Here is a 12,004-nt window from a genome sequence, read left to right as displayed (position 1 = left end):
ACGGATTAGCGGATTAGCGCTATTAGCGGCTTTTAGCGGCTTATCTGCTGATCGGATCAGCTGATAAGCGGCTTAGCGGCTTAGAAAAAGGGGGGAAAGGGAAAAAAACAAGCAGGAACTCGCAAGACATTGTCGTCTTGCGAAGCAAGCCCATAGGAAATTTGTTTTGCGAAGCACCTCCAAAACGGAAAACCCTTTCGTCTAGCGGGTTTTCCGTCTTGTGAGGCATTTGTCTTGCGGGGCACCACTGTATATAAAATCTGTTCCAAATATACAAATAATAAGAAAAAAATCATAAGCTGGGTGCGCAGCTGGCATGCCAGGGGGGCAGCCACGTGTGGCATGAGACACTTTCCGCTTGTCTTTCAGGCCGCAGTGGCACAGGTGAGGCTTTGCCTGTGAGCTGGGCATGGAGGGAACGGTTGAAGTCTGGCCGAGCTCACCAGTTGCTGCAGGCAGAATAGATGGTGGTATTTGGGGCAACTTCTTCTCCCAGGGAGAGCCGCTGACCCTGGGCTGTGAGGATGCCCAGAGGGGGGCTGGGATCCGAGGAGTGGTTCCAGAACATCTTGAGGGCGTCTTCGGTCAGGATGCAGGGGCACTCCTAAAGCAGAGAGAAAGAGAAAGAGAGGGGACTTGTAAAGAGGTCAATTTACAGGTTGTTCTCTTTTCAAGAAAACAACATGAAAATGATGTATAGATGGTATGTAACACCAGTACAGATAGCAAGAATGTATAAAACTGGGTCAAATAAAATGCTGGAAATGTAAAGAAAAGGAAGGGACCTTTTATCATATGTGGTGGGAATGCAGAGAAATTTTAAAAAATTGGGAAATGATATATAATGAGCTGAAGAAAATGTTTAAAATGACATTTGTAAAAACAACAACCCAGAAGCATTTTTGTTAGGGATTGTAGGACAAGACCTGCCAAGGAAAATAAGGAACTATATGCTACAACAGCTGCAAGAGTCTTGATAGCACAAGGATGGAAGAATGAAGAAGCCCCGACAAAAGAACAGTGGCAAGAGAATCATAGAATCATAGAGTTGGAAGAGACCACAAGGGCCATCGAGTCCAACCCCCTGCCAAGCAGGAAACACCATCAGAGCACTCCTGACATATGGTTGTCAAGCCTCTGCTTAAAGACCTCCAAAGGAGGAGACTCCACCACACTCCTTGGCAGCAAATTCCACTGTCGAACAGCTCTTACTGTCAGGAAGTTCTTCCTAATGTTTAGGTGGAATCTTCTTTCTTGTAGTTTGGATCCATTGCTCCGTGTCTGCTTCTCTGGAGCAGCAGAAAACAACCTTTCTCCCTCCTCTATGTGACATCCTTTTATATATTTGAACATGGCTATCATATCACCCCTTAACCTCCTCTTCTCCAGGCTAAACATGCCCAGCTCCCTTAGCCGTTCCTCATAAGGCATCGTTTCCAGGCCTTTGACCATTTTGGTTGCCCTCCTCTGGACAACACTCCTAGATCCTTTTCGCATGTACTGCTCTCAAGCCAGGTGTCACCCATCTTGTATTTGTGCCTCTCATTTTTTTTGCCCAAGTGCAATACTTTACATTTCTCCCTGTTAAAATTCATCTTGTTTGTTTTTGCCCAGTTCTCTAATCTGTCAAGGTCGTTTTGAAGTGTGATCCTGTCCTCTGGGGTGTTAGCCACCCCTCCCAGTTTGGTGTCATCTGCAAATTTGATCAGGATGCCCTTGAGTCCCTTTGGGTTCAGAAACTGATGAGCTATGCAGAGCTGGCGAAACTGACATGCAAATTGCAAGATAAGGACAACTGTGACTTTAAAGAAGAATGGGAACTTTTTACAAATTACTTAAAACAACAACAAAATGTACTGGATTCCTTGGCAGGTTTTGAATAAACATACACAAATTTAGCGAGGGTCAACATAGTAGATAGATAACACAAGGATGTATACTATTTTACAATATGCAGAGAACAACATGAATTGAGAAATCAGAGAGAGGAACTGAGAGAAGTTTTGGGGGGAGGGAGAAAAAAAGGGGCAGGGAAATAATGAAGATGATTTATTTTAATAATTTGTTGTGTAGAAATTATTATTATTAAACCACTCCAAAGCACACCGAGATCCAGCTCTGAGGGCCTTCTGGCAATCCCTCCCTGCGAGAAGCGAGGTTACAGGGAACCAGACAGAGGGCCTTCTTGGTGGTGGCGCCCGCCCTGTGGAACGCCCTCCCATCAGATGTCAAAGAGATAAACAACTACATGACATTTAGAAGACATCTGAAGGCAACCCTCTTTAGGGAAGCTTTTAATGTCTGTTGTTTTATTGCATTGTTGTTGTTGTTTAATATATATTAGTTTTTACTAACCACCAAAACACAAACAGTGAAACCCCCAGGCGGCTGATACATTGGGTATACAATATTCAATAATATACATATTCAATAATAACATATTCAAATCAACCTGTTGTTGTTATATTATTTCTGTTGGGAGCCACCCAGAGTGACTGGGGAGACTCAGCCAGGTGGGCAGGGTACAAATAATAAATTATTATTAGTATTAGTACTAGTATTAGTATTTGTCAGGGCTGCTACCCAGTCCCAGCTCACATAGGACCACGTTAGCCAGCGTTCACGTTAAAAGAGTCTTTATTGGGTTACAGGTTCCATTTCCGAACTGCAATGTGCAGCCCTACGTCTTCTATGTCAGACCGGCGAAGACCCGTCTGAGTCTCCGCCTCTAGCACACCAGCTTAATACCCTAGCCTTGCTCCACCTCCTGCGCCTTTCCTTCCGTCTCTGGGTCCTTCTGCCCCCCGGGGTCTCTTCTCTCCTACTCTCTTCTGACGCGGACCCCCCTGACCCTTCCGCCTCCTTGCGGCGGGCTTTGGGACCTGGCTCACTCTCCGGGCTGCTTACTGCGCCAGCTTCCGCTGCATTTGAACTTGGCGCGCGCGCCCAACTCTCTACCTTCCTCTTGATCGTTTCGTCGCTCCCCGAGGTGGGCGTGACTACTCCTGACTCATGCCCTCCCTCCTGCTGAAAGCCTCCGGAACCCGATGTCTGGTCCCCTTTCTCCCCGCTGCTCCCGGCTGGCCACGTGGGTCCCGATCTCCAACTGCTGCTCTCTGATCCCTCTCTGGACCCTTCTTCCTGGGGTGTCCCCCTGCTTTCCCCCCTTGCTCTGACCGCTGGCGCTCCCTTCTGGGAATCCTCGGACTCACTGGACAGGCTCGGTGATCTCGGGTCGTCATCCCCACTCATCCTTCCTTCGTATTCCTCCCCCTCGCTCTCTGTCTCCTCCCTTCTCTGCGTCTCTGCTCCTGAACCCCTGACAGTATTATTAAAAGTAAAGGTAAAGGTAAAGGGACCCCTGACCATTAGGTCCAGTCGTGGCCAACTCTGGGGTTGCGGCGCTCATCTCGCCTTACTGGCCGAGGGAGCCGGCGTACAGCTTCCGGGTCATGTGGCCAGCAGGACTAAGCCGCTTCTGGCAAACCAGAGCAGCGCACGGAAACGCCATTTACCTTCCCGCCGGAGTGGTACCTACTTATCTACTTGCACTTTGAGGTGCTTTCGAACTGCTAGGTTGGCAGGAGCAGGGACCGAGCAACGGGAGCTCATCCCGTCACAGGATTCGAACCGCCGACCTTCTGATCGGCAAGCTCTAGGCTCTGTGGTTTAACCCACAGCGCCATCCGCTTCCCTATTAGTATTATTAGTTGTGTGCAAAAACTCAGCCTTCCTCAGCACAGACAGCAGGTTTGGGGGACGGGCTTTTGCTCAGGGGTGGAGCACAACGGCGATGTTCTACCTCCACCATCAGACGTACAGAGAGAGACCGAGAAGTTCAGAGGTCCCCACCTGGACGCAGGACCCTTCGTGCTGGTAGGTGCCCACGGGGCAGTGGCACCCTTCCTCGCAGCCGTCCGAGAAGCAGTCCATTTGGCGGGTGAGATGGGCGCAGCTGTAGGGGCACCCCTCTTCCTGCAGGCATTCCCGGTACAGACGTCCCACCGGGCAGCCGACCTCTGAGAGGATGGGAGAAGGATCGCAGCAGTGACCAGAGGCCCTTCCCTCGGTCCCTTGGGGATTTATGTATAAGCTGAACAAGCTATAGCTCAGGGCCCCACTCTCTTGGGCCCCCCCCCCCAAAATTAAAGGAAAAAACCCTGGATGTGCATTTCCAAAATATAAGATAAAAAACAAATAGAATAAAACCTACCTACAGCAACAGTGTTTTGTGTTGTGTCAGCTCCTATGGGCCGCGCCTGCTAGTCTGCTCCCTCAGATATCACTGGTTTGCTCCTTTCTATATATAGGGTGCCTACATTCTGCTATTTATAATTATTAGTAGTTGGCATCATATATTTACACCTATTATTATTTCATGTTATAGGACTTTATAGAGACTAGAGGCTGAGTCTTTGTAAATGGTGTTTCTAAAGGAACTTTCGCTCTTGCCAAATGCCAATGTGTTTGCATTATTAAGTTCGTTATGGAAAAAATAATTTTAAGTTAGAGCTTAGTAATTATTTCACTATTAATATACTTCTTCTTAATTGTATTTCAGTTCAGCAATTACTTTGATATAATGCATATTTTGTGATGTGCAAATGGCTTGAGATACCTATGAGGTCCATAAATGACCATAGAGTATATATTCAACACACAAAAAGCAGCAACAATTTGTTGCTGACAAAGGACAGCTGGACATAGAAAGGGCCCCGTTACCTTCAGCAGCTCAGGGGCCTCATCAAACCTAAATCTGGTCCTGGTGGGGATACCTAGCAGGGCCTTCTCGGTGGTAGCACCTCCCAGGCAACTTTGGAACTCGCTGCCTGGAGAAGCTGGATTGGGGAGGAGACAGTGGGCCGGTCTGCGTTCCTCAGAGAAGTGGGGAGTTTCAATATTGGGGGGAGCCACCCAGTGGCGGAGGAACCCTCTCTGTCGCCTGGGGTGGGGCAAACTGCCTGGTGATGGATGCGAGACATCCGTATGGACTGCGCATGCGTGGCAGCCGGTACAGTAGCCACGTGAGCGGTGCCCACACTGACTGCGTGTGCGCCCTCCGCCGCTCTACAGCTGGGGGGAGGCAGCAGGCCATCTTGTCACCCCCACCCCAGGGCGGTGCCCGGGGCGACCTGCCCCCTCTCCCCCCCCTTCGTACGCCCCTGGAGCCACAGACTCACCAAGGCACACTTGGGTGTTGCAGGTCTTGCTCTGGGCGGCCAAGCCCTGGCAGTCGGGCTCCCGGCACCGGCGGATCCGCATTTGCTCTCCTCCTCCGCAGGAGACACTGCAGGGCTCCCAGGGAGACCAGTCGCCCCAGGCGTCCTCCTCTGTTAGGAGACAGAGGGGGCAGAGGTCAAGGGAAGGAGGGAGGGAAGGAGAGGAAATGTAGCAAAATAGGAATTATTATTATTATTATTATTTGAATGAATGGAGGGTGAAACTTATGGATTATGCGGAATTGGATAAAATGACTGGAAAAATTAGATACCAAAAAGATCAAAAATTCATCGAGGACTGGGGAAAGTTTACGGAATATCTGGAAACTATATGTGATGAACAAACAACGCTAGTGGGTTTTAAAGAGACTTTGTGATATTTTAAGGTATATTGCAAGACAGAATTAGAGGTGAAAGGTTAATGTTAAATCGGCAATATTATATAGAAAATGCGGGAAGATAAGAAAAATGGATGATTGAGGGAGGTGCTGGTGGAAGTTCAAAAATTGTTAATTTGTAATCACGGTTGTAACTAATACTTGCAAAAGGAAAACTGAATAAAAATTTATATATATTATTATTATTATTTTTAAAAGTTTAGAACAGAAAAGTTAAAAATATATCGGTTTTTTATTATTTTTATCACATTATTATTATTATTATTATTATTATTATTATTATTATTCTGTTGGGAGCAGCCCAGAGTGCCTGGGGAGGCCCAGCCACATGGGCGGGGTATAAATAAATTATTATTATTATTATTATTATTATTATTATTATTATTATTATCTCCCCCCGTTCTCCTCACCTGGGCAATCTTGCTGGCTCTGGCAAGCTTTCTGCTGCTCCCTGTTGCCCAGGCACCCCCTGCCTCCGTTCTGGGGGGCTGGGTGGTTACACTCGCGGAATCGGAACTCGGCTCCCTCCCCGCAGCTCTGGCTGCAGGGCGACCACGGCCCCCAGGGGCCCCAGCCCCCATCCAGGCGGCACGAGGGGTCCACGTTGCATTGCAGTTGCCCGGCCACGCAGGTGCTGGGGGAGAAGAAAGGGGGAAGAGAGGTGCTTATGGCCGGGCAGACATAACACCATTCACATTTCTTTATTTTTATTTACAGAAATTGTTTCCATTCTGTGTTTCACATTTCCACGAGAAAAAGAAGGAAAAGAATCTCTAAGTGGTTTATAAGCTGCTTTGAAACAGAAGGTCACAAAATGTCTGAATGAAAGATTATGAATAAAAAGCAAAGTCAAAATTCCATATATAACTGTTCCGCATTTGTAAGAAACAGATTTTTCACTTTGGAACTGCCTGCCACTTGACAACAGTCAGCAGCCTTCATTGTTCACTTTTGGCAGCTGCTAAAAACATTTTGGTTTAGACAAGCCCAACCAGGCATCTAGAATGTGGGTGGGGGTTTTAGTCTGGTTCTAGCTTACTGCTGATTTTAAATTTTGGGAAGGTATTAAATTGTTGTTTTTAATTGTTTTTTTTTATCGATAAACTTACTGTTTTCTTTTCTTTTTGTAAACCACCTTGAGGCTTGTTTGTTTGTTTTTAAATGATTTTTATTAAATTTTTAACAATAAGTACATCAAACATCATATTTCCAAAACAGGAGCTACAAAATCCCCCAAACTGGAATTTCCACAGTAGTAATACACAAAAGAACTGGTTTGGTGTTAAGCCAGCATAACATCATCATAAATTAATGGGACAAACTAACTGAACTGCCAAGAATATAGACTAAAGCACGATGCACATAAAAAATGAAACAAAACCAAAGGATGGGGCAAAATCCTAAAATAAATAATGATTGGAAATGGACTGAAGTAATTAAAAAGTAAGTGCAGATTTAAGTTTAGAGCTAAAATTTTAAGGCTTCATTTATCCAACCTGATGTTAAAAACACACACACAGAGAGAGAGACTTTAAAACCATGCATTTAAGCAAATACGGATGTTAAGGTTTTATCCTAAAAGTGATATTATTATATAACTCATGCTCTTGTTTTGCATTTGCAGTTCAGCTACTGATTGATTGTGTGACTGCAGTACACTGTTTATTGCTTTCATCAATTGTTTCATTAGATAGTAAAATCCATGTTAAATTGCTGTTTTGGGGCTTGTTTTTAAAAGTCTGGAACAGATTAATCTATTTTGCATTCCTTTCTATGGGAAAGCGCCTCAGTTTTGGAACACTTTGGTTTTGGAACGGACTTCCGGAACAGATTAAGTTTGAGAACCAAGGTGCCTCTGTATTTATATAACTGCAGCACCAGCTAGTGGCAAAATATATGTTATTTTTTCCCCACTGGTGAGCCTAGTTCATGAAAGAAGGGGAGCTTTAAGTAAATTTTGTCAGCCATGCCATGCAAAGAGCTGGTGCCAGAAGATCGCCGTGTTGAGCTTATAAAGTCAACCCAAGCTGCAGTGAAATTTAGGTGTTTTCCACCCAAAAAACAAAGAAAGGGTGTATAAATCTTACAAAATAAACCAAATACAGTGGTACCCCGCAAGACGAATGCCTCGCAAGACGGAAAACCCGCAAGACGAAAGGGTTTTCTGTTTTGGAGGCGCTTAGCAAGACGAATTTCCCTATGGGCTTGCTTCGCAAGACGACAGCCCATAGGGAAATCTCCGGGGACCTCTTTTAAATGCTGGTGGTGGGGAGCAAAGCCTTTCCCCCCCATCGGCCTTCAGAAGAGGTCCAGGAAGGCCGGCGGGGGCCGAAAGGCTTTGCTCCCCACCGCCAGCATTTTAAAAGCAGTCCGGGATAGCAGGGAAGCGCTTCCCGCTATCGCGGATGGCTTTTGAAGGCAGGCGGGGGGAGCAAAGACTTTCACCCCCCGCCGGCCTTCAGAAGAGGTCCAGGACCTCTTCTGAAGGTGAGCGGGGGGCAAAAGTCTTTGTCCCCCCTGCCTGCCTTCCCAGGGGCTTTTACATTGCCCCGGACAGCGGAGAAGTCCTCCGCTGTCCCGGGCGATTTTAAAATGCCGCCCGCCAGCATTTTAAGATCGCCCCGGACAGCGGAGAAGTCCTCCGCTGTCCCGGGGTTTTTTAAAATACTGGGGGTGGGAAGAAAAGCCCTTGCCCCCCCCCAGCCTTCAGAAGAGGTTGGGGGACAGACTGTCCCCGGACCTGGTCTGAAGGCGGTTTCCATAGGAAACCATTAATTGATTTTCAATGCATTCCTATGGGAAACCGTGCATCACAAGACGAAAAACTTGCAAGAAGAAAAAACTTGCGGAACGAATTAATTTCGTCTTGCGAGGCACCACTGTAAAGGTATTAAAAGCGTCATTGGCCATACTCACCAGTTCTGGCAGGGCCCAGTCACCGTCTCCCCAGGCTGGACGTACTCCCAGGGGGGGAGCCCTGACCACAGAGAGAGATTCCGTCCTTCGGGGACACCTGCCAAGACGAGAAGAAGAGGGAATAATTCAGAGTCGGCAGTTTCCTCCTGCTCCCCTTGCCCTCCTTGTGTGAATCAGGCCCCCTCCATCTTGAATTCCCTCCTCTAAAATCATAGAATCCTAGAGTTGGAAGAGACCCCAAGGGCCATCGAGTCCAACCCCCTGCCAAGCAGGAAACACCATCAGAGCACTCCTGACATATGGTTGTCAAGCCTCTGCTTAAAGACCTCCAAAGGAGGAGACTCCACCACACTCCTTGGCAGCAAATTCCACTGTCAAACAGCTCTTACTCTCAGGAAGTTCTTCCTAATGTTTAGGTGGAATCTTCTTTCTTGTAGTTTGGATCCATTGCTCCGTGTCCGCTTCTCTGGAGCAGCAGAAAACAACCTTTCTCCCTCCTCTATGTGACATCCTTTTCTATATTTGAACATGGCTATCATATCACCCCTTAACCTCCTCTTCTCCAGGCTAAACATGCCCAGCTCCCTTAGCCATTCCTCATAAGGCATCGTTTCCAGGCCTTGGACCATTTTGGTTGCCCTCCTCTGGACACGTCCCAGTTTGTCAGTGTCCTTCTTGAACTGTGGTGCCCAGAACTGGACACAGTACTCCAGGTGAGGTCTGACCAGAGCAGAATACAGTGGCACTATTACTTCCCTTGATCTAGATGCTATACTCCTATTGATGCAGCCCAGAATTGCATTGGCTTTTTTAGCTGCCGCGTCACACTGTTGGCTCATGTCAAGTTTGTGGTCAACCAAGACTCCTTGCCAAATGATTGCCAAGCCCAGCAAACTGGGCTGGGAAAGATCTGTGGCTCAGTGGCAGAGCAGCTGCTTGGCCTACAGAAGGTCGCTGGTTCAATCCCCGGGAAAGTCGCTGCCTGCCAGTGTAGACAACACTGAGGTAGGCGGACCGGCTGCTTCCTATGCTCCTAGTAGATGGGTGGTAGTGAAGGGACAGGCTACCCAAACCTGACTGTGTAGTCACCCCAACTAGGCTCCAAACTTCCCAAATTCTTTCTTTGAGGATCCATTAGCTAAAATCCATAAGCTTGAGTTGTATAACACAAAGTAGCCGAATAAACAAAGCCTTCTCCTTTATCAGTTCATGAAGGCGTAATAGATGGCCTTGTCAGTTCCAAGTAGAGAAGGGATGGCGCATCCAACTTATCTTACCGGTTGTAACTATCCTGACCACGGTGGTGCACAGACCCCAGGAATGGCGCCAGGAGTGCCAGATAAAAGTACAGAAACAATTTCTATTCATGCTCAAGGATGCAAACTTACGTGTACAAACTCATGAGGCTGGATTCCTGGGGAGGGGGAAAGGGGACCTACAGGGAATATAGGCTGTATGTAACTGCTCTTTAGGTGTGCTTGCTTGTGACTGATCACGCAGTGCCTTTCTGCTATTCCGGAGAGCAGAAATAAACTCTTTCTCTGAATCTACCCTTGGTGTCTATTGGCTCCTCCCTCCCTCCTGGGAGCAACGATCACCCGACCCATGGGAAAGGTCTGAAAGGCTACAGTAGAACACGTGCTTGGCATGCAGAAGGTCCTTGATTCATTCAATTCCCCTGCCTGAAATCCTGGAGAGCTTCTGCCAGCCAGTGTCCTCATTACAGAGCTAGATGGGGCAATGGCCTGTCTCCAAACAAGGCAGCTCCCTTTGTTAAAGATTCACTCACTCACTCACCCAGCCAAGTGTTCTGGTACTTGCAGCGGCACTGCGCTGGAGGGACGCACACACCATCCTGCAACAGCTGCCCGCCTGGGCAGGCGCACGAGAGCTGGCACTGGGGGCTGTCCAAGCAGGCGGTGTCCGGGTGCAGGTCCTCGCAGGTGCGTGGGCAGGCCTTGCCGCAGGGGAACGACACCTGGCCCCCGCTGCAGTCTGGGGGGGGGACCAGGAAAAAGCCACTCAGATCTCTGCGCGCACCTTGGGGGTGAACTTTCACTCCGTGTTCCCACCCAGGGCCGGATTTAGGTTTGATGCGGCCCTCAGCTCCTGAAGGTAATGGGACCCTTTCTATGTCCAGCTGCCCTTTGTCAACAACAAATTGTCACTGTTTTTTGTGTTGAATATTTGCTATATGGTCATTTATGGACCTCCTAGGCATCTCAAACTATTTGCACATCACAAAATATGTATTTTATTAAAGTCATTGCTGAACTGAAATACAATTAAGAAGTATGTTACTAGTGAAATAATTATTAAGCTCTAACTTAAAATGATTTTGTTATTCATAAGAATAAGAAACTTAATAATGCAAACACATTGGCATTTGGCAAGAACAAAAGTTCCTTTAGAAACACCATTTACAAAGACTTATCGTCTAGTCTCAAGAAACTTCCCATAACATGAAATAATAATAGGTGTAAATATATGATGCAAACTGCTAATAATCATAAATAGCAGAATGTAGGCACCCTATATATAGAAAGGAGCAAACCAGGGATATTTGAGGGAGCAGGCGAGCAGGCGAGGCCCAGGACTTACATCATAGGAGCCGACACAACACAAAACTATGTTGCTGCATGTAGGTTTTATTTTATTTGTTTTTTAATCTTATATTTTGGAAATGTACATCCCATCAGATGTCAAGGAAATAAATAGCTATCTGCCTTTCAGAAGACACCTGAAACCAGCCCTGTTTAGGGAAGTCTCTAATGTTTGGTGTTTTATTGTGTTTTAAATATTCTGTTGGGAGCTGCCCAGAGTGGCTGGGGAAAGACAGCCGTGTGGGCGGGGTACGTACGTACGTACGTATAAATAAATAAATAAATATTATTATTCCTGTTCATCAATATCAATCTCTTAGCAACCCCTAGGGGAGGTGGGCTCCATTTTCGCTCTCCCGTTGTCACTTTTCACGCAACAGCTATAGAGTTCAAATGAAAATTCCCCTCTGAAAATCTTAAGTTCTTCTCCAACGTATTATTGATATAATCCCACGTTTTCTCCCAAAACTTACTAACCGTGGGACAGTGTAAAAGCAGGTGTTTCAAAGGAGCCTGATCCAATTAATTTATTACCAATAAATAAAATTCTGTTGGGCTTGAGCAAATTTTCCTTCTGAAAATGTGGGTATAAAGGGTGTTTTTTGAGGACCACTGTTGTATGTTCTGACATTCATCCCCCCCAACGTCAGTACCACCCCCACCTCTCTGATTATGGGGCTTTGGGGGGGGCAACAACAGCGCCCCCCGGAATGTCTTTTTTGTTTTGTTTTGTAATTTTATTTTTTTACCAACCACCAAAACACAAACAGTGAACCCCCCCAGGGGTTGGGTATACAATATTCAATAATATACATATTCAATAATAACATATTCAAATCAACCATATGTACACTATATACCTTAACAC

At 46.7% G+C, this 12,004-nt stretch overlaps 1 protein-coding gene across 1 annotated transcript in view; it reads right to left on the bottom strand.

Annotated features, from left to right (window-relative positions):
• LOC309514800 (SCO-spondin-like) overlaps positions 1 to 12,004 on the bottom strand; it is a 183,682-nt gene that overhangs the window by 43,119 nt on the left and 128,559 nt on the right. The window contains exons 77-82 of the mRNA XM_082192086.1: positions 10,331 to 10,528; positions 8,534 to 8,630; positions 6,028 to 6,251; positions 5,181 to 5,330; positions 3,853 to 4,019; positions 444 to 604 (exon numbers count right to left, since the gene is read on the bottom strand). Of these exons, the coding sequence (XP_082048212.1) occupies positions 444 to 604; positions 3,853 to 4,019; positions 5,181 to 5,330; positions 6,028 to 6,251; positions 8,534 to 8,630; positions 10,331 to 10,528 (997 nt within the window). The remainder of the gene's footprint in view (positions 1 to 443; positions 605 to 3,852; positions 4,020 to 5,180; positions 5,331 to 6,027; positions 6,252 to 8,533; positions 8,631 to 10,330; positions 10,529 to 12,004) is intronic.

The sequence above is a fragment of the Podarcis vaucheri genome (assembly GCF_965113315.1).
Source record: "Podarcis vaucheri genome assembly, chromosome: 12".
Lineage (NCBI taxonomy): Eukaryota > Metazoa > Chordata > Lepidosauria > Squamata > Lacertidae > Podarcis > Podarcis vaucheri.
The sequence above is the reverse complement of the archived record's forward strand: the minus strand, read 5'-3'. Positions and strand labels throughout refer to the sequence as shown.